At 43.0% G+C, this 24,200-nt stretch overlaps 2 protein-coding genes and 1 pseudogene across 2 annotated transcripts; all 3 read right to left on the bottom strand.

Moving 5' to 3' along the window:
• Positions 1-5,977: 5,977 nt before the first annotated feature.
• LOC129859076 (apolipoprotein D-like) lies at positions 5,978-11,331 on the bottom strand. Its single transcript, XM_055928433.1, has 5 exons — positions 11,173-11,331; positions 10,057-10,171; positions 9,832-9,953; positions 9,574-9,659; positions 5,978-7,360 (listed from the first exon to the last, which is right to left on the bottom strand). The coding sequence occupies exons 2-5, from the start codon at positions 10,165-10,167 to the stop codon at positions 7,134-7,136; spliced, it is 546 nt and encodes a 181-aa protein (XP_055784408.1). The 5' UTR covers positions 10,168-10,171; positions 11,173-11,331; the 3' UTR covers positions 5,978-7,133.
• Positions 11,332-15,666: 4,335 nt separating this feature from the next.
• On the bottom strand, positions 15,667-16,748 carry LOC129858826 (otospiralin-like; annotated as a pseudogene).
• A 696-nt stretch (positions 16,749-17,444) lies between these two features.
• On the bottom strand, positions 17,445-22,819 carry LOC129859075 (apolipoprotein D-like). The gene is made up of 5 exons (XM_055928432.1): positions 22,661-22,819; positions 21,561-21,675; positions 21,344-21,465; positions 21,086-21,171; positions 17,445-18,874 (listed from the first exon to the last, which is right to left on the bottom strand). The coding sequence occupies exons 2-5, from the start codon at positions 21,669-21,671 to the stop codon at positions 18,648-18,650; spliced, it is 546 nt and encodes a 181-aa protein (XP_055784407.1). The 5' UTR covers positions 21,672-21,675; positions 22,661-22,819; the 3' UTR covers positions 17,445-18,647.
• Between the last annotated feature and the right edge of the window lie 1,381 nt (positions 22,820-24,200).

Below are 24,200 nucleotides of genomic sequence, written 5' to 3'. Positions count from 1 at the left end.
TCTATGGTTAGGGTAACAGTTAAGGTTAGAATTAGGGTTAGGTGTAGGGTTAGGAGTTAGGTTTAGGGGTTTGGGGTTAAGGTTAGGGTTAGGTTAAGTGTTAGGTTTTGGAAAATTGGATTTTGAATGGAAATCAATTGTTTGTTCTCCACAAGGATAGTAAAAAAAATGTGTCTGTCTGTGGGCCTGTGTGTTTGTTCTCAGGCCACAGCTCGTCTGATCTGTCGCTGTATTGAAGACACCGAGCCTCCGTATTGGGACTCCTCCACCATTGTAAAAAGTATTTAGGAAGCTTAGGAAATGCATTTATTATTGTCTACAGTCGTTTTTGCCACATGTATTATATTACAGACACATTAATGCATACTTTTTAATTATATCATGTGAGCTAACACAAACCCAAAAATATATACACAGTCAGGTCCATAAATATTCGTTAATGTAAATTGTAAGGTATCCCTTGATTGTATTTGTTAGTTCAACATTATTCATTGTTGTAACCTAGAATAGATATATTCAATCACAAGGGTGTACTAATGAGCTATAACATTTTTTAAATCATAATAGAGGTCTACTGAAAAAATATTATTTCAGTGTAGATAATAGAAGGCCAGCTTAAAATGAAAACATGCCAACCAGATAAGACAACCAGATAAGTGCTTGAGCAAGGCACTTAACCCTAACTGCTCTGGAAAAGAGCATCTGCTAAATGACTAAAATGTAAATGTCAGAATCAAATGTATTTGCTTATGAATGGAGTGGAAATGAGTTGGCTTTGTGATCCAAGGTAAGTAACATTAACGTGTGGTGGTGGGGCATCAAAACTATATACCTTTTGTTTTACCCCGATGCCTGTTTATTCATAAAAAGCAGGTGATAATAAAAATCATAATTTGTCAAATCCAGAGTAAATATTCATGTGTATCAAATCTGTAAGCGATTGTGGGTTAAATCAAATCAAATGTTATTAGTCACATGCGGCGAATACAACAGGTGTTGACCTTACAGTGAAATGCTTACTTACGAGCCCCTAACCAACAATGTGGTGTAAAAAGAAAAAAATAATAAGAAATAAAAGTAACAAGTAATTAAAGAGCAGCAGTAAAATAACAATAGCGAGACTATATATAGGGGTGTACCGGTACAGAGTCAATGTGCGGGGGCATCGGTTAGTTGAGGTAATATGTACATGTAGGTAGAGTTATTAAAGTGACTATGCATAGATGACAACAACAGAGAATAGTAGTGGTGTAAAAAGGGGGGGCACTGCAAATAGTCTGGGTAGCCATTTGACTAGGTGTTCAGGAATCTTATGGCTTGGGGGTAGAAGCTGTTTAGAAGCCTCTTTGACCTAGACTTGGCGCTCCGGTACCGCTTGCCATGCGGTAGCAGAGAGAACCGTCTATGACTAGGGTGGCTGGAGTCTTTGACAATTTTTAGGGCCTTCCTCTAACACCACCTGGTACAGAGGTCCTGGATGGCAGGAAGTGTGGCACCAGTGATGTACTGGGCCGTATGCACTACCCTCTGTAGTGGCTTGCGGTCGGAGGCCGAGCAGTTGCCATACCAGGCAGTGATGCAACCAGTCAGAATGCTCTCGATGGGGCAGCTGTAGAACCTTTTGAGGATCTGAGGACCCATGCCAAATCTTTTCAGTATCCTGAGGGGGAATAGGTTTTGGCGTGCCATCGGCCTCTCCTTGGCACCCCGCATTTTCACAAAGTGCATGGACGCTGTCCTGGCACCTCTGACGTCCCGAGCATTGTTGATCCTAAATTACCTGGACGATTGGCTTATTTGTGCCCCGACCAGGACCCAGGTCCTGTCAGACAGAGACATGCTCCTGACCCACATCGGCGGGCTGGGCATTACTGTAAATGACAAGAATAGTCGTCTGACATCCACCCAGAGGGTGGCCTTCATTGGCATGCAACTGGACTCAGTCCTCATGAGAATACACCTGCCCACCAGAAGGGTTCATGCGATCTTATCTTGCCTCGATCACTTTCGTCAGGCGTTGGCGACTTGCCAACGCCTGTTGGGCTTGCTGACATCAGCCTCGTTGCTGATTCCCCTGGGCGTGCTCCATCTCCGGCCTCTTCAACGGTGGTTCAATTTCCACCGGCTGCACCCGAAGCGCCAACGTCACCGCCAGCTGCGGGTGACCGCACAGTGCCTCAGGGCATTGTTGAGGTGGCACTGACGCTCCTTTCTCTCAGGTGGGGTGGAGATGCTGAGGATGTGCCGCCGGGAGCTGGTCAGCACAGACGTCTCTCAGATCGGCTGGGGGGGGTGTGACCAAGGGCAGGTCGGCCAGCGGCTGTTGGCTACCCCCTTGGAACGGCAGGCACATCAATACACTAGAGCGCCGAGCTGTGCTGCTGGCGCTGCGGTTTTTCCTTCCACATCTGAAGGGAAGACATGTCCTGGTGAGAACGGACAACACCACAGTAGTGGCTTACACCAACCATCAGGGTGGACTGAGGTCACACCGCCTCCATCTTATGACACGGGAGCTCCTTCTCTGGGCTCAGGGACATCTACCGTCTCTGTGTGCAGCGTACAAATGTGGCATCCTGAATGTGGTAGCGGATATGCTCTTGAGGGAGGGCCCACCACCTTGGGACTGGAGCCTACATCCCAGGTGGTGCAGCACATGTGGGACAAATTCGGGAGGGTGCAGCTGGACCTGTTGACTCCCTGGACAATGCACACTGCCCCATGTGGTACTCCATGTCGGGCTTGGTTGCTCTGGCTCACGATTGGCCAGGGCACACTGCCCCATGTGGTACTCCATGTCGGGCTTGGTTGCTCTGGCTCACGATTGGCCAGGGCTGGAGCTTTAAGCATTTCCCCCTTTTCCCCTGATCCAACCGCTGCATACCAGTTGTGCTGGCGGTTGTTCTGCTCTTGGCAGTAATGAGGTTGTGCCCGAGTCATGCGGGGTGCAGTATGTCCTCCAATACCTGCAGTCTGGCTTGGATGAGGGCTGGGCAGCCTCTACACTGAGAGGGTATTTGGCCGCTATATCTGCCTGCCGTGTGGGGTGGATGGACAGGCCAGTGGGGCGCCATCCCTTGGTCTCCAGGTTTATGAAGGGGGTTCGTCGCCTGCGTCCAGCTAGGACCCGATCAATGGCGAGCTGGGATCTGGATGTGGTCTTGGCAGTTGTGGCAATGCCACCTTTCGAACCGTTGGAGTCTGCCTCCCTGAAACACATCTCTATGAAGGTGATTTTTGGTAGTGATTACTTCCATGAAGAGGGTGGGTGAGCTCCATTCTCTTTCAGTAAGTTCTGAGTGCTACCGGATGGACCCCGGTGGGAGGAGTATATCTCTCCGCCCCAACCCTTTATTCCTCCCGAAGGTTCTGTCAGACAGGCATGTGAACATCCCTTTTAAAATATGGTACAAACCTCCAGGTACAACCTTGGGGCTCCCGAGTGGCACAGCGGTCTAAGGCACTGCATCTCAGTGCTAGAGGTGTCACTACAGACCCTGGTTCGAGGCTGTATCAAAACCGGACGTGATTGGGAGTCCCGTAGGGCAACGCACAATTGGCCCAGCGTCGTCCGGGTTATGTTTGCCCAGTGTAGGCAGTCATTGTAAATAGGAATTTGTTCATAACTGACTTGCCTAGTTAAATACAAATGAATGAAAGGAGTTACATACCCGAAGATGAGAAACCTAAAACTGATTGTAAAATAACTTGATCTTTGTAAAAATTCCTCATACAAAATATCATTACATTTCAATCCTTGCAAGTATCCCCATCAAATATGGTAAATTATGACAATGAGATCAAATTTCATTGATATTGCACATTACATTTATGTAACGTTTTATATCATAGCCGTTGGAATTCATGTGTTTTTTCAAGTGTGTGAGACGCATTCATATATTTCATGATAAGTTAAAATACATTTGCTTATACAACCTAATATTTATTAAATGCATTTCAATATACAATATTACATAACCTTATGGGGCCTCTTTCTCTTTGTCCATCCCCTCTCCTCATTCTCCCCCTCTCTTCTCCCTTCCTGACCCTCTCCCCACCATCTCTCCTCTCTATTCTCCCTCTACCGTACCCCCCCCTCTCTCCGTCTCCTCTCTCTTCTTAGTGTTCGTGTCCCTCGTTGGTCTCATATCCCAGTGTGTCTCCCAAGTGTTGGTGAGCATAGAAGGCCCGGGCCATTTTGTTGATGTGCTTGTAGGCTCCAATAGACCTGAAGTACTCTACGTAGTGCCAGAAGTCTGCGGTGGTGTAGGGCCAGTAGAGGACTGCCGGGGGCTCATCGTTTGGAACTACAAACACACAGACAGAAACAAATCACAACACTCACTGACTGACAACCCCAAGGAAGTCTACATAATATAAGAATCATGTAGAGCCTATCAGTACATGTTACAGAAGGTCTGTTTGTATGTAGAGGTCTGTGTGTGTGTGTCTATTTTACCTCCTTCAGGGGGGAAGGCTCTGACATCTGTAGGAGGGAGAGATGGGAGATGGAGTTTAGCATTCTGAAGCGTTCCAAGTATTCCATTCACAAAGACTCGATTGAGAGTCAGGAAAAATGAGAGTCCTCCTCTGAGGACTCTGGGATACCCGAAGAAACGTCCTTCCTCCTCAAATATTATTCCTCACTGGGTTTACACACACACACACACGCACACGCACACGCACACGCACACGCACACGCACACGCACACACACGACACGACACACACACACACACACACACACACACACACACACACACACACACACACACACACACACACACACACACACACACACCACACACAAACACACAGTGCTCTTTGTACACATGCAGCATTCAAAACAGACCTCGCCTTATGGATGCAGCAATTCTGTCCTTACTGAATACAACAGTTAGTCATAGTTATCTGCCATCTGAGTCAGTTATCTTCAATACTGAGTACTTATTATGACACTTTAACATGGATTACACATACAGCACTATTTACTAATTGATTTGACGTAAAATGCTTAACATCCAACCCGGCCTAACCCCACGAAGAGCAAGCAGAAGGTAACATAACGGAGGGTATCCCAGAGGTTGCTGATGATTAGTAAGAGTTAGTAATAAAACACTGCTGAGAAACAGACTGTTATGTGCAGCATCATGTTAATGGAGGAGGAGAGACTCACCAGTGAGTTTACAGGCAATGAGACAGAGGAAGAGAATTCAAAGCTGAACCAGCAACTTCATCCTGACTTCTGAAAACACGAACACAGAATAAGCTACTAGTAGAATAAACATACATATTAGACTCATAACACAGAGTTCACTGATAAACACTCTAAACTACACTCTAAATTAATAACTCAAAACTTTACAAAATACTCACTCTCCATCAGAATCAAAACAATAACACTAATATATTCAACACATTCAAACGTCTGTGCGCCTGGTTGTGATGAGAAGAGTCTGGTTATTTTTACCTGTGTGTGTCTTGCCAGAGGTGCTGTCTGTCTCGGGTCCAGAGGAGTCTAAAGCTCACGGCAGAAATGAGGGAACAGGATCCTGATGTAAGATCATGTGTCCCCCCCAAGACAGACACACACACACACACACACACACACACACACACACACACACACACACACACACACACACACACACACACACACACACACACACACACACACACACACACACACACACACACACACACACACACACACACACACACACACACACACACACACACACGCCTCTCCCCACATACCCTTGTCACAGCCACACGCATGCACCCCTGCCCATTGCCCACATATAGCAAAAAAATGTATGTGTGTGTTTGCCTGAGGATTTTTTACTATTCTTCCACTGTCAATGGTTTGATACCCCTGCTTTATAGTGGCCACATCAGTTCTTGCTGTTTGACTAGAGACTCAGGAGGGGACAGCTTGTCATCACTTGTCCCAATCGCAATCTAACCACTCTTGCAGGAGAAAAGACAGTCAACAGTTTGACTTCAAAACAAAACTTTAATTCCCAATATACAGAAACCCCATGGCTTCAATTTGAAGCCAGAGAATTGACTCATACTGTCAGCATTCTATTCATCCCATGAAGAAACCGTCACCATCGTTACATAGCTGGACATTTAATCAATCAAACTACCTTATAAACTAACAGATCTCCAACTACAGACCATAACGTTTCAAATATATAATACGTATAGTCTAAATGAGATGGTAGGTAGTGATATGTTGGATGGTAAGATTATAAGACCAACTGTCAGTGTATATAAACTATTATAAACTGGGTGGTTTGAGCCCTGAATGCTGATTGGCTAACAGCCGTGGTATATCAGACCGTATACCACGGGTATGACAAAACATTTATTTTTACTGCTCTAATTATGTTGGTAACCAGTTTATAATAGCAATAAGGCACCTCTGGGGTTTGTGGTATATGGCCAATATACCACGGCTAAGGGCTCTGTCCAGGCACTCCAGATGCGTCGTGCAATATACCACACCCCCTCGTGCATTATTGATTAATTAGACACGAGAGGTGGATACTAGGTCTAGTATTTGATAGTTGTATTTCTGTCTGTAACTATAGAGGTAGGGCTAAATGACATGTGGATAGAGCATTGGGAGTAGGGGAGAAGTGTCTACGGCATTAGGACTAGGGAAGTGGACACATAAATAACCCTACAACCCTAACCGCTGACCTCTAAACCTCCTCCATATAATCTATTATAATTGTGTATACCATGGGTATTATTATTTTTACTGCTCTAAATACGTTGGTAACCAGTTTATAATAGCAATAAGGCACCTCTGGGGTTTGTGGTATATGGCCAATATACCACGGCTAAGGGCTCTGTCCAGGCACTCCGGATGTGTCGTGCAATATACCACACCCCCTCGTTTATTGATTATTAATTATTGATTAATTAAACACGAGAGGTGGATACTAGGTCTAGTATTTGATAGTTGTATTTCTGTCTGTAACTATAGAGGTAGGGCTAAATGACATGTGGATAGAGCATTGGGAGTAGGGGAGAAGTGTCTACGGCGTTAGGACTAGGGAAGTGGACACATAAATAACCCTTTAACCCTACAACCCTAACCGCTGACCTCTAAACCTCCATCTAGTCGCAGCCCGTTTGATCAGTAACACTCATCTTGAAGGTGTCAATGTTTTCTTTAGCCAGCAGCTGCCTGGCGTACTCTACTTCCTCTGCAGGCAAGAAGCGGGAACGTCCCAGGATCCAGGCGTAGTCGACATGGAAAATCCTCAACACGTCAGTACAGCTGTACACCACCGCTCCACTCACATAGTCAGTACTCAGCACCCAGTACGGACTATAGGGAGTGACTGAGAGAGGGTTGGAGAGGGGGGGGGGGGGGGGGGGGGAGAACAGGTCGAGAGGGATAGAGATTAAGACAGACTCAGAGTCAGACATTATGTTTTTATCATATTAACTGTTCTTTCTCTCTGAGTCGGAGCTGAATTCATCCAGGACACTAGATTAACAAGACTTAAGCAACAGTAGACATTCAGCAGAGACTCAATAGTTATGGTAATATAGTTGTAGAGACTCAATAGAGTCCTGGTAACAGAGTTATAGACAGTAAAGACTCGTGGTAATAGAGCTAAAGACAGTAGAGACTCGATAGAGTCCTGGTAACAGAGTTATAAACAGCAAGGACTCAGTAGAGACTCGATAGAGTCCTGGTAACAGAGTTATAGACAGCAAGGACTCAGTAGAGACTCAATAGAGTCTTGGGAATAGAGTTATAGACAATAGAGACTCAATAGAGTCATGGTAATATAGTTATAGACAAAGGAAACTCAGTAGAGACTTGATAGTCATGGTAATACTGTCTATAACTCTATAACTCTATTGTCTATAACTCTATTACCAACCTCTCCGTCAATGTGAGCAAGACAAAGGAGCTGATCGTGGACTACAGGAAAAGGCGGTCTGAACAGACCCCCATTAACATCGACGAGGCTGTAGTGGAGCGGGTCGAGACTTCCTTGGTGTCCACATCACCAACAAACTATCATGGTCCAAACACACCAAGACAGTTGTGAAGAGTGCAAGACAACACCTTTTCCCCCTTAGGAGACTGAGAAGATTTGGCATGGGTCCCCAGATCCTCTAAAAGTTCTACAGCTGCACCAGTACCGGAATGCCAAGTCTAGGACCAAAAGGCTCATTAACAGGTTCTACCCTCAAGCCATAAGACTGCTGAACAATAATCAAATGGCCTCCGGTTTATTTACATTGACCCCCCCCTCCATTTATTTTTTACACTGCTGCTACTCGTTGTTTATTATCTATGCATAGTCACTTCACCCATACCTACATGTACAAATTACCTCAACTAACCTGTACCCCCCAACATTGACTCGGTACTGGCACCCCCTGTATATAGCCTCGTTATTGTTATTTTATTGTGTTACTTTTTTATAATTTTTTACGTTAGTTTATTTGGTAAATATTTTCTTAACTCTTTCTTGAACTGCACTGTTGGTTAAGGGCTTATAAGTAAGCATTTCACGGTAAGGTCTACACTTGTATTCGGCGCATGTGACAAATAAAGTTTGATTTGATCGAGTCATGGTAATAGAGTTATAGACAGTAGAGACTTAATATAGTCATGGTAACAGACTTATAGACAGCAGAGACTTAATATAGTCATGGTAATATAGTTATAGACAGTAGAGACTCGATATAGTCATGGTAATATAGTTATAGACAGTAGAGACTCTGTAGAGTCATGGTAACAGACTTATAGACAGCAGAGACTCCGTAGAGACTTGATATAGTCATGGTAATATAGTTATAGACAGTAGAGACTCGATATAGTCATGGTAATAGACTTATAGACAGTAGAGACTTGATATAGTCATGGTAACATAGTTATAGACAGTAGAGACTTGATATAGTCATGGTAACATAGTTATAGACAGTAAAGACTTGATATAGTCATGGTAACATAGTTATAGACAGTAAAGACTTGATATAGTCATGGTAACATAGTTATAGACAGTAAAGACTTGATATAGTCATGGTAACATAGTTATAGACAGTAAAGACTTGATATAGTCATGGTAACATAGTTATAGACAGTAGAGACTTGATATAGTCATGGTAACATAGTTATAGACAGTAAAGACTTGATATAGTCATGGTAACATAGTTATAGACAGTAAAGACTTGATATAGTCATGGTAACATAGTTATAGACAGTAGAGACTTGATATAGTCATGGTAACATAGTTATAGACAGTAAAGACTTGATATAGTCATGGTAACATAGTTATAGACAGTAAAGACTTGATATAGTCATTGTAATAGACTTATAGACAGTAGAGACTTGATATAGTCATGGTAAAGAGTTATAGACAGTAGAGACTTGATATAGGCATGGTAAAGAGTTATAGACAGTAGAGACTTGATATAGTCATGGTAATAGACTTATAGACAGTAGAGACTTGATATAGTCATGGTAAAGAGTTATAGACAGTAGAGACTTGATATAGTCATGGTAATAGACTTATATACAGTAGAGACTCACAGTAGGAGAAGCTGACTCCCAGTTTGGCTGGTTTTTTTGGGTCCTGGACCACTGCTGTCCCCTCCACAGTCCGCACCTTACCTTTACTGGAGGCACAGATATACACTGTCACCACTTTTAGAAAAAACATGTCTATGAGAAAACCGTACTAGCTTTCAGTTCAGGGAGGACAGTCGACTTCTAAATGTCTATGTATGAGGTAAAGTTTGACATAGTTCAGATACACTTAAACACTCACACACAGAAATAAATACTGACTAGAACTGGGAGTTGAGGACTCTGATGGTGCCGTCTCCCCTCAGAGTGTAATCGGCCTGGATGCATTTCCCTCTCTCAAAGGATGCTGGAAGTTTCGCTATCTCATACCACGTGCCCAGGTACTAATAAGGGTAGGAGAGGGGTTGTTAAAAATGTACGCTTTAAATCACAAAAAAGCTCTGTGTGTGTGTGTGTGTGTGTGTGTGTGTGTGTGTGTGTGTTTACCTGCTGCAGGTTAAAGTTGGGCTGGACACTGGGGGTGGGGCATGGACCCCAATGGTATGTCTGCGCGGAGACCAGAGGGAGAAGGAGGAGGATCCAAAATATAGGAAACATTTTTCTTATGGGAGAAGAGGAGCGATGGGGGAAGAACGGTAAAGCCGTAAGGTAGTGTACAGCTGTATGCCAATGAAGTACAGGTAACCTTGAGAACAGGTTAGCGTGAGTATCTGAAATGCTTTGCTTTACATTCCATCTTTTGTTCCTTTGACATGCCATCTGAACGATTGAAGTCTGCAGGCAGACTACATGACACCTATACAGCTACACCTGTTCCTCCAGTTCCCTTCCCTATGAACATGATGGGGATTGTGTGGGTGGTGTGTGTGTGCTTGTGTGTGTGTGTGTGTGTGTGTGTGTGTGTGTGTGTGTGTGTGTGTGTGTGTGTGTGTGTGTGTGTGTGTGTGTGTGTGTGTGTGTGTGTGTGTGTGTGTGTGTGTGTGTGTGTGTGTGTGTGTGTGTGTGTGTGTGTGTGTGTGTGTGTGTGTGTGTGTTTCCCCCTATGGGAACTGTGACCAACCCTCAGAATACAAAACATACCAGCCTCAACGACCTTCCTCTTACATTGAAAAACATCACAAAGCTGCCAGTGTAAATTAAATAGAAAGCTTTGCTCCTAATTCTCAAAGACGGGTTGTAAAAAAATACAGGTCAAAACATAGTGTCCAAAACATAATGTTATACTGTACACTTAATAATAATAATACATTTTATTAAGCAGATGCCTTTCAGGACTACATAAAGACCTACTTACTCGACTGTAGGCTAGACTAGTCTTTATTTCAATATGGTTTGTTTACATTGACAAAGGAATTCAGCCAAATGTCATCCCATGATGTCACACAGTCACTTTAAATTCCTATGTTCCAAGCATGCATCATGTTTTATATTAAGTTTTAAAGAAACTAAGTTATTTGAATATTCAACAGTTCATAATCAGTTCTTACCAGTATGCTATTAACTTTATCTCTTGAATTTCTAGACACTCAAATATGTTACATAATATATTTCTAAACAATACTTTTTCACCACTTAGAGTTCTATAAGAGAAATGTTTCTTACCTGTGCTCTTTTTACACACTTTATGAAGAAATAGGAACTGCACAAATATGTCTATTCAGCAGAATATATTTCCTAAAGTTGCAGCATGACTTAAGTCTTGGGATGACAGAGTCTGTGTGTCTGTCTAAGTCGTCACAGAGTGCACCCAGCACCAGGCAGGTGATTATGAAATTGTTGTCATGAGACCGCTCCCTCTCTGGGTGCATTCTGGAGAGAGAGGGGTAGTGTTTGTACACCAAATAAAAACATTAACTATGCAGCTGTAATTAAATAAAAAAATACACTGAATTATTATTATTATCAAATTATTAACATCCCCCCTCACCTGGCCTATTTGAATTGGTCCTTGTGTGCAATTTGGTGCATAATCTAGGGGGAACAACATCACACTGCTACACACACAAGGAAAAGGGCTATTAAAATGCTTAGGGGTTAGTCTATGGTTAGGGTAACAGTTAAGGTTAGAATTAGGGTTAGGTGTAGGGTTAGGAGTTAGGTTTAGGGGTTTGGGGTTAAGGTTAGGGTTAGGTTAAGTGTTAGGTTTTGGAAAATTGGATTTTGAATGGAAATCAATTGTTTGTTCTCCACAAGGATAGTAAAAAAAATGTGTCTGTCTGTGGGCCTGTGTGTTTGTTCTCAGGCCACAGCTCGTCTGATCTGTCGCTGTATTGAAGACACCGAGCCTCCGTATTGGGACTCCTCCACCATTGTAAAAAGTATTTAGGAAGCTTAGGAAATGCATTTATTATTGTCTACAGTCGTTTTTGCCACATGTATTATATTACAGACACATTAATGCATACTTTTTAATTATATCATGTGAGCTAACACAAACCCAAAAATATATACACAGTCAGGTCCATAAATATTCGTTAATGTAAATTGTAAGGTATCCCTTGATTGTATTTGTTAGTTCAACATTATTCATTGTTGTAACCTAGAATAGATATATTCAATCACAAGGGTGTACTAATGAGCTATAACATTTTTTAAATCATAATAGAGGTCTACTGAAAAAATATTATTTCAGTGTAGATAATAGAAGGCCAGCTTAAAATGAAAACATGCCAACCAGATAAGACAACCAGATAAGTGCTTGAGCAAGGCACTTAACCCTAACTGCTCTGGAAAAGAGCATCTGCTAAATGACTAAAATGTAAATGTCAGAATCAAATGTATTTGCTTATGAATGGAGTGGAAATGAGTTGGCTTTGTGATCCAAGGTAAGTAACATTAACGTGTGGTGGTGGGGCATCAAAACTATATACCTTTTGTTTTACCCCGATGCCTGTTTATTCATAAAAAGCAGGTGATAATAAAAATCATAATTTGTCAAATCCAGAGTAAATATTCATGTGTATCAAATCTGTAAGCGATTGTGGGTTAAATCAAATCAAATGTTATTAGTCACATGCGGCGAATACAACAGGTGTTGACCTTACAGTGAAATGCTTACTTACGAGCCCCTAACCAACAATGTGGTGTAAAAAGAAAAAAATAATAAGAAATAAAAGTAACAAGTAATTAAAGAGCAGCAGTAAAATAACAATAGCGAGACTATATATAGGGGTGTACCGGTACAGAGTCAATGTGCGGGGGCATCGGTTAGTTGAGGTAATATGTACATGTAGGTAGAGTTATTAAAGTGACTATGCATAGATGACAACAACAGAGAATAGTAGTGGTGTAAAAAGGGGGGGCACTGCAAATAGTCTGGGTAGCCATTTGACTAGGTGTTCAGGAATCTTATGGCTTGGGGGTAGAAGCTGTTTAGAAGCCTCTTTGACCTAGACTTGGCGCTCCGGTACCGCTTGCCATGCGGTAGCAGAGAGAACCGTCTATGACTAGGGTGGCTGGAGTCTTTGACAATTTTTAGGGCCTTCCTCTAACACCACCTGGTACAGAGGTCCTGGATGGCAGGAAGTGTGGCACCAGTGATGTACTGGGCCGTATGCACTACCCTCTGTAGTGGCTTGCGGTCGGAGGCCGAGCAGTTGCCATACCAGGCAGTGATGCAACCAGTCAGAATGCTCTCGATGGGGCAGCTGTAGAACCTTTTGAGGATCTGAGGACCCATGCCAAATCTTTTCAGTATCCTGAGGGGGAATAGGTTTTGGCGTGCCATCGGCCTCTCCTTGGCACCCCGCATTTTCACAAAGTGCATGGACGCTGTCCTGGCACCTCTGACGTCCCGAGCATTGTTGATCCTAAATTACCTGGACGATTGGCTTATTTGTGCCCCGACCAGGACCCAGGTCCTGTCAGACAGAGACATGCTCCTGACCCACATCGGCGGGCTGGGCATTACTGTAAATGACAAGAAGAGTCGTCTGACATCCACCCAGAGGGTGGCCTTCATTGGCATGCAACTGGACTCAGTCCTCATGAGAATACACCTGCCCACCAGAAGGGTTCATGCGATCTTATCTTGCCTCGATCACTTTCGTCAGGCGTTGGCGACTTGCCAACGCCTGTTGGGCTTGCTGACATCAGCCTCGTTGCTGATTCCCCTGGGCCTGCTCCATCTCCGGCCTCTTCAACGGTGGTTCAATTTCCACCGGCTGCACCCGAAGCGCCACCGTCACCGCCAGCTGCGGGTGACCGCACAGTGCCTCAGGGCATTGTTGAGGTGGCACTGACGCTCCTTTCTCTCAGGTGGGGTGGAGATGCTGAGGATGTGCCGCCGGGAGCTGGTCAGCACAGACGTCTCTCAGATCGGCTGGGGGGGGTGTGACCAAGGGCAGGTCGGCCAGCGGCTGTTGGCTACCCCCTTGGAACGGCAGGCACATCAATACACTAGAGCGCCGAGCTGTGCTGCTGGCGCTGCGGTTTTTCCTTCCACATCTGAAGGGAAGACATGTCCTGGTGAGAACGGACAACACCACAGTAGTGGCTTACACCAACCATCAGGGTGGACTGAGGTCACACCGCCTCCATCTTATGACACGGGAGCTCCTTCTCTGGGCTCAGGGACATCTACCGTCTCTGTGTGCAGCGTACAAATGTGGCATCCTGAATGTGGTAGCGGATATGCTCTTGAGGGAGGGCCCACCACCTTGGGACTGGAGCCTACATCCCAGGTGGTGCAGCACATGTGGGACAAATTCGGGAGGGTGCAGCTGGACCTGTTGACTCCCTGGACAATGCACACTGCCCCATGTGGTACTCCATGTCGGGCTTGGTTGCTCTGGCTCACGAGTTGGCCAGGGCTGGAGCTTTAAGCATTTCCCCCTTTTCCCCTGATCCAACCGCTGCATACCAGTTGTGCTGGCGGTTGTTCTGCTCTTGGTAGTAATGAGGTTGTGCCCGAGTCATGCGGGGTGCAGTATGTCCTCCAATACCTGCAGTCTGGCTTGGATGAGGGCTGGGCAGCCTCTACACTGAGAGGGTATTTGGCCGCTATATCTGCCTGCCGTGTGGGGTGGATGGACAGGCCAGTGGGGCGCCATCCCTTGGTCTCCAGGTTTATGAAGGGGGTTCGTCGCCTGCGTCCAGCTAGGACCCGATCAATGGCGAGCTGGGATCTGGATGTGGTCTTGGCAGTTGTGGCAATGCCACCTTTTGAACCGTTGGAGTCTGCCTCCCTGAAACACATCTCTATGAAGGTGATTTTTGGTAGTGATTACTTCCATGAAGAGGGTGGGTGAGCTCCATTCTCTTTCAGTAAGTTCTGAGTGCTACCGGATGGACCCCGGTGGGAGGAGTATATCTCTCCGCCCCAACCCTTTATTCCTCCCGAAGGTTCTGTCAGACAGGCATGTGAACATCCCTTTTAAAATATGGTACAAACCTCCAGGTACAACCTTGGGGCTCCCGAGTGGCACAGCGGTCTAAGGCACTGCATCTCAGTGCTAGAGGTGTCACTACAGACCCTGGTTCGAGGCTGTATCAAAACCGGACGTGATTGGGAGTCCCGTAGGGCAACGCACAATTGGCCCAGCGTCGTCCGGGTTATGTTTGCCCAGTGTAGGCAGTCATTGTAAATAGGAATTTGTTCATAACTGACTTGCCTAGTTAAATACAAATGAATGAAAGGAGTTACATACCCGAAGATGAGAAACCTAAAACTGATTGTAAAATAATTTTATCTTTGTAAAAATTCCTCATACAAAATATCATTACATTTCAATCCTTGCAAGTATCCCCATCAAATATGGTAAATTATGACAATGAGATCAAATTTCATTGATATTGCACATTACATTTATGTAACGTTTTATATCATAGCCGTTGGAATTCATGTGTTTTTTCAAGTGTGTGAGACGCATTCATATATTTCATGATAAGTTAAAATACATTTGCTTATATAACCTAATATTTATTAAATGCATTTCAATATACAATATTACATAACCTTATGGGGCCTCTTTCTCTCCGTCCATCCCCTCTCCTCATTCTCCCTCTCTCTTCTCCCTTCCTGACCCTCTCCCCACCATCTCTCCTCTCTATTCTCCCTCTACCGTACCCCCCCCTCTCTCCGTCTCCTCTCTCTTCTTAGTGTTCGTGTCCTTCGTTGGTCTCATATCCCAGTGTGTCTCCCAAGTGTTGCTGAGCATAGAAGGCCCGGGCTATTTCGTTGATGTGCTTGTAGGCTCCAATAGACCTGAAGTACTCTACGTAGTGCCAGAAGTCTGAGGTGGTGTAGGGCCAGTAGAGGACTGCCGGGGGCTCATCGTATGGAACTACAAACACACAGACAGAAACAAATCACAACACTCACTGACTGACAACCCCAAGGAAGTCTACATAATATATGAATCATGTAGAGCCTATCAGTACATGTTACAGAAGGTCTGTTTGTATGTAGAGGTCTGTGTGTGTGTGTCTATTTTACCTCCTTCAGGGGGGAAGGCTCTGACATCTGTAGGAGGGAGAGATGGGAGATGGAGTTTAGCATTCTGAAGCGTTCCAAGTATTCCATTCACAAAGACTCGATTGAGAGTCAGGAAAAATGAGAGTCCTCCTCTGAGGACTCTGGGATACCCGAAGAAACGTCCTTCCTCCTCAAATATTATTCCTCACTGGGTTTACACACACACACGCACGCACGCACGCACGCACGCACGCACACACGCACGCACACACACACACACACACACACACACACACACACACACACACACACACACACACACACACACACACACACACACACAGTGCTCTTTGTACACATGCAGCATTCAAAACAGACCTCGCCTTATGGATGCAGCAATTCTGTCCTTACTGAATACAACAGTTAGTCATAGTTATCTGCCATCTGAGTCAGTTATCTTCAATACTGAGTACTTATTATGACACTTTAACATGGATTACACATACAGCACTATTTACTAATTGATTTGACGTAAAATGCTTAACATCCAACCCGGCCTAACCCCACGAAGAGCAAGCAGAAGGTAACATAACGGAGGGTATCCCAGAGGTTGCTGATGATTAGTAAGAGTTAGTAATAAAACACTGCTGAGAAACAGACTGTTATGTGCAGCATCATGTTAATGGAGGAGGAGAGACTCACCAGTGAGTTTACAGGCAATGAGACAGAGGAAGAGAATTCAAAGCTGAACCAGCAACTTCATCCTGACTTCTGAAAACACGAACACAGAATAAGCTACTAGTAGAATAAACATACATATTAGACTCATAACACAGAGTTCACTGATAAACACTCTAAACTACACTCTAAATTAATAACTCAAAACTTTACAAAATACTCACTCTCCATCAGAATCAAAACAATAACACTAATATATTCAACACATTCAAACGTCTGTGCGCCTGGTTGTGATGAGAAGAGTCTGGTTATTTTTACCTGTGTGTGTCTTGCCAGAGGTGCTGTCTGTCTCGGGTCCAGAGGAGTCTAAAGCTCACGGCAGAAATGAGGGAACAGGATCCTGATGTAAGATCATGTGTCCCCCCCAAGACAGACACACACACACACACACACACACACACACACACACACACACACACACACACACACACACACACACACACACACACACACACACACACACACACACACACACACACACACACACACACACACACACACACACACACACACACACACACACACACACACGCCTCTCCCCACATACCCTTGTCACAGCCACACGCATGCACCCCTGCCCATTGCCCACATATAGTAAAAAAATGTATGTGTGTGTTTGCCTGAGGATTTTTTACTATTCTTCCACTGTCAATGGTTTGATACCCCTGCTTTATAGTGGCCACATCAGTTCTTGCTGTTTGACTAGAGACTCAGGAGTGGACAGCTTGTCATCACTTGTCCCAATCGCAATCTAACCACTCTTGCAGGAGAAAAGACAGTCAACAGTTTGACTTCAAAACAAAACTTTAATTCCCAATATACAGAAACCCCATGGCTTCAATTTGAAGCCAGAGAATTGACTCATACTGTCAGCATTCTATTCATCCCATGAAGAAACCGTCACCATCGTTACATAGCTGGACATTTAATCAATCAAACTACCTTATAAACTAACAGATCTCCAACTACAGACCATAACGTTTCAAATATATAATACGTATAGTCTAAATGAGATGGTAGGTAGTGATATGTTGGATGGTAAGATTATAAGACCAACTGTCAGTGTATATAAACTATTATAAACTGGGTGGTTTGAGCCCTGAATGCTGATTGGCTAACAGCCGTGGTATATCAGACCGTATACCACGGGTATGACAAAACATTTATTTTTACTGCTCTAATTATGTTGGTAACCAGTTTATAATAGCAATAAGGCACCTCTGGGGTTTGTGGTATATGGCCAATATACCACGGCTAAGGGCTCTGTCCAGGCACTCCAGATGCGTCGTGCAATATACCACACCCCCTCGTGCATTATTGATTAATTAGACACGAGAGGTGGATACTAGGTCTAGTATTTGATAGTTGTATTTCTGTCTGTAACTATAGAGGTAGGGCTAAATGACATGTGGATAGAGCATTGGGAGTAGGGGAGAAGTGTCTACGGCATTAGGACTAGGGAAGTGGACACATAAATAACCCTACAACCCTAACCGCTGACCTCTAAACCTCCTCCATATAATCTATTATAATTGTGTATACCATGGGTATTATTATTTTTACTGCTCTAAATACGTTGGTAACCAGTTTATAATAGCAATAAGGCACCTCTGGGGTTTGTGGTATATGGCCAATATACCACGGCTAAGGGCTCTGTCCAGGCACTCCGGATGTGTCGTGCAATATACCACACCCCCTCGTTTATTGATTATTAATTATTGATTAATTAAACACGAGAGGTGGATACTAGGTCTAGTATTTGATAGTTGTATTTCTGTCTGTAACTATAGAGGTAGGGCTAAATGACATGTGGATAGAGCATTGGGAGTAGGGGAGAAGTGTCTACGGCGTTAGGACTAGGGAAGTGGACACATAAATAACCCTTTAACCCTACAACCCTAACCGCTGACCTCTAAACCTCCATCTAGTCGCAGCCCGTTTGATCAGTAACACTCATCTTGAAGGTGTCAATGTTTTCTTTAGCCAGCAGCTGCCTGGCGTACTCTACTTCCTCTGCAGGCAAGAAGCGGGAACGTCCCAGGATCCAGGCGTAGTCGACATGGAAAATCCTCAACACGTCAGTACAGCTGTACACCACCGCTCCACTCACATAGTCAGTACTCAGCACCCAGTACGGACTATAGGGAGTGACTGAGAGAGGGTTGGAGAGGGGGGGGGGGGGGGGGGGAGAACAGGTCGAGAGGGATAGAGATTAAGACAGACTCAGAGTCAGACATTATGTTTTTATCATATTAACTGTTCTTTCTCTCTGAGTCGGAGCTGAATTCATCCAGGACACTAGATTAACAAGACTTAAGCAACAGTAGACATTCAGCAGAGACTCAATAGTTATGGTAATATAGTTGTAGAGACTCAATAGAGTCCTGGTAACAGAGTTATAGACAGTAAAGACTCGTGGTAATAGAGCTAAAGACAGTAGAGACTCGATAGAGTCCTGGTAACAGAGTTATAAACAGCAAGGACTCAGTAGAGACTCGATAGAGTCCTGGTAACAGAGTTATAGACAGCAAGGACTCAGTAGAGACTCAATAGAGTCTTGGGAATAGAGTTATAGACAATAGAGACTCAATAGAGTCATGGTAATATAGTTATAGACAAAGGAAACTCAGTAGAGACTTGATAGTCATGGTAATACTGTCTATAACTCTATAACTCTATTGTCTATAACTCTATTACCAACCTCTCCGTCAATGTGAGCAAGACAAAGGAGCTGATCGTGGACTACAGGAAAAGGCGGTCTGAACAGACCCCCATTAACATCGACGAGGCTGTAGTGGAGCGGGTCGAGACTTCCTTGGTGTCCACATCACCAACAAACTATCATGGTCCAAACACACCAAGACAGTTGTGAAGAGTGCAAGACAACACCTTTTCCCCCTTAGGAGACTGAGAAGATTTGGCATGGGTCCCCAGATCCTCTAAAAGTTCTACAGCTGCACCAGTACCGGAATGCCAAGTCTAGGACCAAAAGGCTCATTAACAGGTTCTACCCTCAAGCCATAAGACTGCTGAACAATAATCAAATGGCCTCCGGTTTATTTACATTGACCCCCCCCTCCATTTATTTTTTACACTGCTGCTACTCGTTGTTTATTATCTATGCATAGTCACTTCACCCATACCTACATGTACAAATTACCTCAACTAACCTGTACCCCCCAACATTGACTCGGTACTGGCACCCCCTGTATATAGCCTCGTTATTGTTATTTTATTGTGTTACTTTTTTATAATTTTTTACGTTAGTTTATTTGGTAAATATTTTCTTAACTCTTTCTTGAATTGCACTGTTGGTTAAGGGCTTATAAGTAAGCATTTCACGGTAAGGTCTACACTTGTATTCGGCGCATGTGACAAATAAAGTTTGATTTGATCGAGTCATGGTAATAGAGTTATAGACAGTAGAGACTTAATATAGTCATGGTAACAGACTTATAGACAGCAGAGACTTAATATAGTCATGGTAATATAGTTATAGACAGTAGAGACTCGATATAGTCATGGTAATATAGTTATAGACAGTAGAGACTCTGTAGAGTCATGGTAACAGACTTATAGACAGCAGAGACTCCGTAGAGACTTGATATAGTCATGGTAATATAGTTATAGACAGTAGAGACTCGATATAGTCATGGTAATAGACTTATAGACAGTAGAGACTTGATATAGTCATGGTAACATAGTTATAGACAGTAGAGACTTGATATAGTCATGGTAACATAGTTATAGACAGTAAAGACTTGATATAGTCATGGTAACATAGTTATAGACAGTAAAGACTTGATATAGTCATGGTAACATAGTTATAGACAGTAAAGACTTGATATAGTCATGGTAACATAGTTATAGACAGTAAAGACTTGATATAGTCATGGTAACATAGTTATAGACAGTAGAGACTTGATATAGTCATGGTAACATAGTTATAGACAGTAAAGACTTGATATAGTCATGGTAACATAGTTATAGACAGTAAAGACTTGATATAGTCATGGTAACATAGTTATAGACAGTAGAGACTTGATATAGTCATGGTAACATAGTTATAGACAGTAAAGACTTGATATAGTCATGGTAACATAGTTATAGACAGTAAAGACTTGATATAGTCATTGTAATAGACTTATAGACAGTAGAGACTTGATATAGTCATGGTAAAGAGTTATAGACAGTAGAGACTTGATATAGGCATGGTAAAGAGTTATAGACAGTAGAGACTTGATATAGTCATGGTAATAGACTTATAGACAGTAGAGACTTGATATAGTCATGGTAAAGAGTTATAGACAGTAGAGACTTGATATAGTCATGGTAATAGACTTATATACAGTAGAGACTCACAGTAGGAGAAGCTGACTCCCAGTTTGGCTGGTTTTCTTGGGTCCTGGACCACTGCTGTCCCCTCCACAGTCCGCACCTTACCTTTACTGGAGGCACAGATATACACTGTCACCACTTTTAGAAAAAACATGTCTATGAGAAAACCGTACTAGCTTTCAGTTCAGGGAGGACAGTCGACTTCTAAATGTCTATGTATGAGGTAAAGTTTGACATAGTTCAGATACACTTAAACACTCACACACAGAAATAAATACTGACTAGAACTGGGAGTTGAGGACTCTGATGGTGCCGTCTCCCCTCAGAGTGTAATCGGCCTGGATGCATTTCCCTCTCTCAAAGGATGCTGGAAGTTTCGCTATCTCATACCACGTGCCCAGGTACTAATAAGGGTAGGAGAGGGGTTGTTAAAAATGTACGCTTTAAATCACAAAAAAGCTCTGTGTGTGTGTGTGTGTGTGTGTGTGTGTGTGTTTACCTGCTGCAGGTTAAAGTTGGGCTGGACACTGGGGGTGGGGCATGGACCCCAATGGTATGTCTGCGCGGAGACCAGAGGGAGAAGGAGGAGGATCCAAAATATAGGAAACATTTTTCTTATGGGAGAAGAGGAGCGATGGGGGAAGAACGGTAAAGCCGTAAGGTAGTGTACAGCTGTATGCCAATGAAGTACAGGTAACCTTGAGAACAGGTTAGCGTGAGTATCTGAAATGCTTTGCTTTACATTCCATCTTTTGTTCCTTTGACATGCCATCTGAACGATTGAAGTCTGCAGGCAGACTACATGACACCTATACAGCTACACCTGTTCCTCCAGTTCCCTTCCCTATGAACATGATGGGGATTGTGTGGGTGGTGTGTGTGTGCTTGTGTGTGTGTGTGTGTGTGTGTGTGTGTGTGTGTGTGTGTGTGTGTGTGTGTGTGTGTGTGTGTGTGTGTGTGTGTGTGAGTGTGTGTGTGTGTGTGTGTGTGTGTGTGTGTGTGTGTGTGTGTGTGTGTGTGTGTGTGTTTGTTTTCCCCTATGGGAACTGTGACCAACCCTCAGAATACAAAACATACCAGCCTCAACGACCTTCCTCTTACATTGAAAAACATCACAAAGCTGCCAGTGTGAATTAAATAGAAAGCTTTGCTCCTAATTCTCAAAGACGGGTTGTAAAAAAATACAGGTCAAAACATAGTGTCCAAAACATAATGTTATACTGTACACTTAATAATAATAATACATTTTATTAAGCAGATGCCTTTCAGGACTACATAAAGACCTACTTACTCGACTGTAGGCTAGACTAGTCTTTATTTCAATACGGTTTGTTTACATTGACAAAGGAATTCAGCCAAATGTCATCCCATGATGTCACACAGTCACTTTAAATTCCTATGTTCCAAGCATGCATCATGTTTTATATTAAGTTTTAAAGAAACTAAGTTATTTGAATATTCAACAGTTCATAATCAGTTCTTACCAGTATGCTATTAACTTTATCTCTTGAATTTCTAGACACTCAAATATGTTACATAATATATTTCTAAACAATACTTTTTCACCACTTAGAGTTCTATAAGAGAAATGTTTCTTACCTGTGCTCTTTTTACACACTTTATGAAGAAATAGGAACTGCACAAATATGTCTATTCAGCAGAATATATTTCCTAAAGTTGCAGCATGACTTAAGTCTTGGGATGACAGAGTCTGTGTGTCTGTCTAAGTCGTCACAGAGTGCACCCAGCACCAGGCAGGTGATTATGAAATTGTTGTCATGAGACCGCTCCCTCTCTGGGTGCATTCTGGAGAGAGAGGGGTAGTGTTTGTACACCAAATAAAAACATTAACTATGCAGCTGTAATTAAATAAAAAAATACACTGAATTATTATTATTATCAAATTATTAACATCCCCCCTCACCTGGCCTATTTGAATTGGTCCTTGTGTGCAATTTGGTGCATAATCTAGGGGGAACAACATCACACTGCTACACACACAAGGAAAAGGGCTATTAAAATGCTTAGGGGTTAGTCTATGGTTAGGGTAACAGTTAAGGTTAGAATTAGGGTTAGGTGTAGGGTTAGGAGTTAGGTTTAGGGGTTTGGGGTTAAGGTTAGGGTTAGGTTAAGTGTTAGGTTTTGGAAAATTGGATTTTGAATGGAAATCAATTGTTTGTTCTCCACAAGGATAGTAAAAAAAATGTGTCTGTCTGTGGGCCTGTGTGTTTGTTCTCAGGCCACAGCTCGTCTGATCTGTCGCTGTATTGAAGACACCGAGCCTCCGTATTGGGACTCCTCCACCATTGTAAAAAGTATTTAGGAAGCTTAGGAAATGCATTTATTATTGTCTACAGTCGTTTTTGCCACATGTATTATATTACAGACACATTAATGCATACTTTTTAATTATATCATGTGAGCTAACACAAACCCAAAAATATATACACAGTCAGGTCCATAAATATTCGTTAATGTAAATTGTAAGGTATCCCTTGATTGTATTTGTTAGTTCAACATTATTCATTGTTGTAACCTAGAATAGATATATTCAATCACAAGGGTGTACTAATGAGCTATAACATTTTTAAAATCATAATAGAGGTCTACTGAAAAAATATTATTTCAGTGTAGATAATAGAAGGCCAGCTTAAAATGAAAACATGCCAACCAGATAAGACAACCAGATAAGTGCTTGAGCAAGGCACTTAACCCTAACTGCTCTGGAAAAGAGCATCTGCTAAATGACTAAAATGTAAATGTCAGAATCAAATGTATTTGCTTATGAATGGAGTGGAAATTAGTTGGCTTTGTGATCCAAGGTAAGTAACATTAACGTGTGGTGGTGGGGCATCAAAACTATATACCTTTTGTTTTACCCCGATGCCTGTTTATTCATAAAAAGCAGGTGATAATAAAAATCATAATTTGTCAAATCCAGAGTAAATATTCATGTGTATCAAATCTGTAAGCGATTGTGGGTTAAATCAAATCAAATGTTATTAGTCACATGCGGCGAATACAACAGGTGTTGACCTTACAGTGAAATGCTTACTTACGAGCCCCTAACCAACAATGTGGTGTAAAAAGAAAAAAATAATAAGAAATAAAAGTAACAAGTAATTAAAGAGCAGCAGTA

This window comes from Salvelinus fontinalis, chromosome 7 (assembly GCF_029448725.1).
Source record: "Salvelinus fontinalis isolate EN_2023a chromosome 7, ASM2944872v1, whole genome shotgun sequence".
Taxonomy (NCBI): Eukaryota; Metazoa; Chordata; class Actinopteri; order Salmoniformes; family Salmonidae; genus Salvelinus; species Salvelinus fontinalis.
Note: the sequence above shows the minus strand (reverse complement) of the source record. Positions and strands in the feature narration are given on the sequence as shown.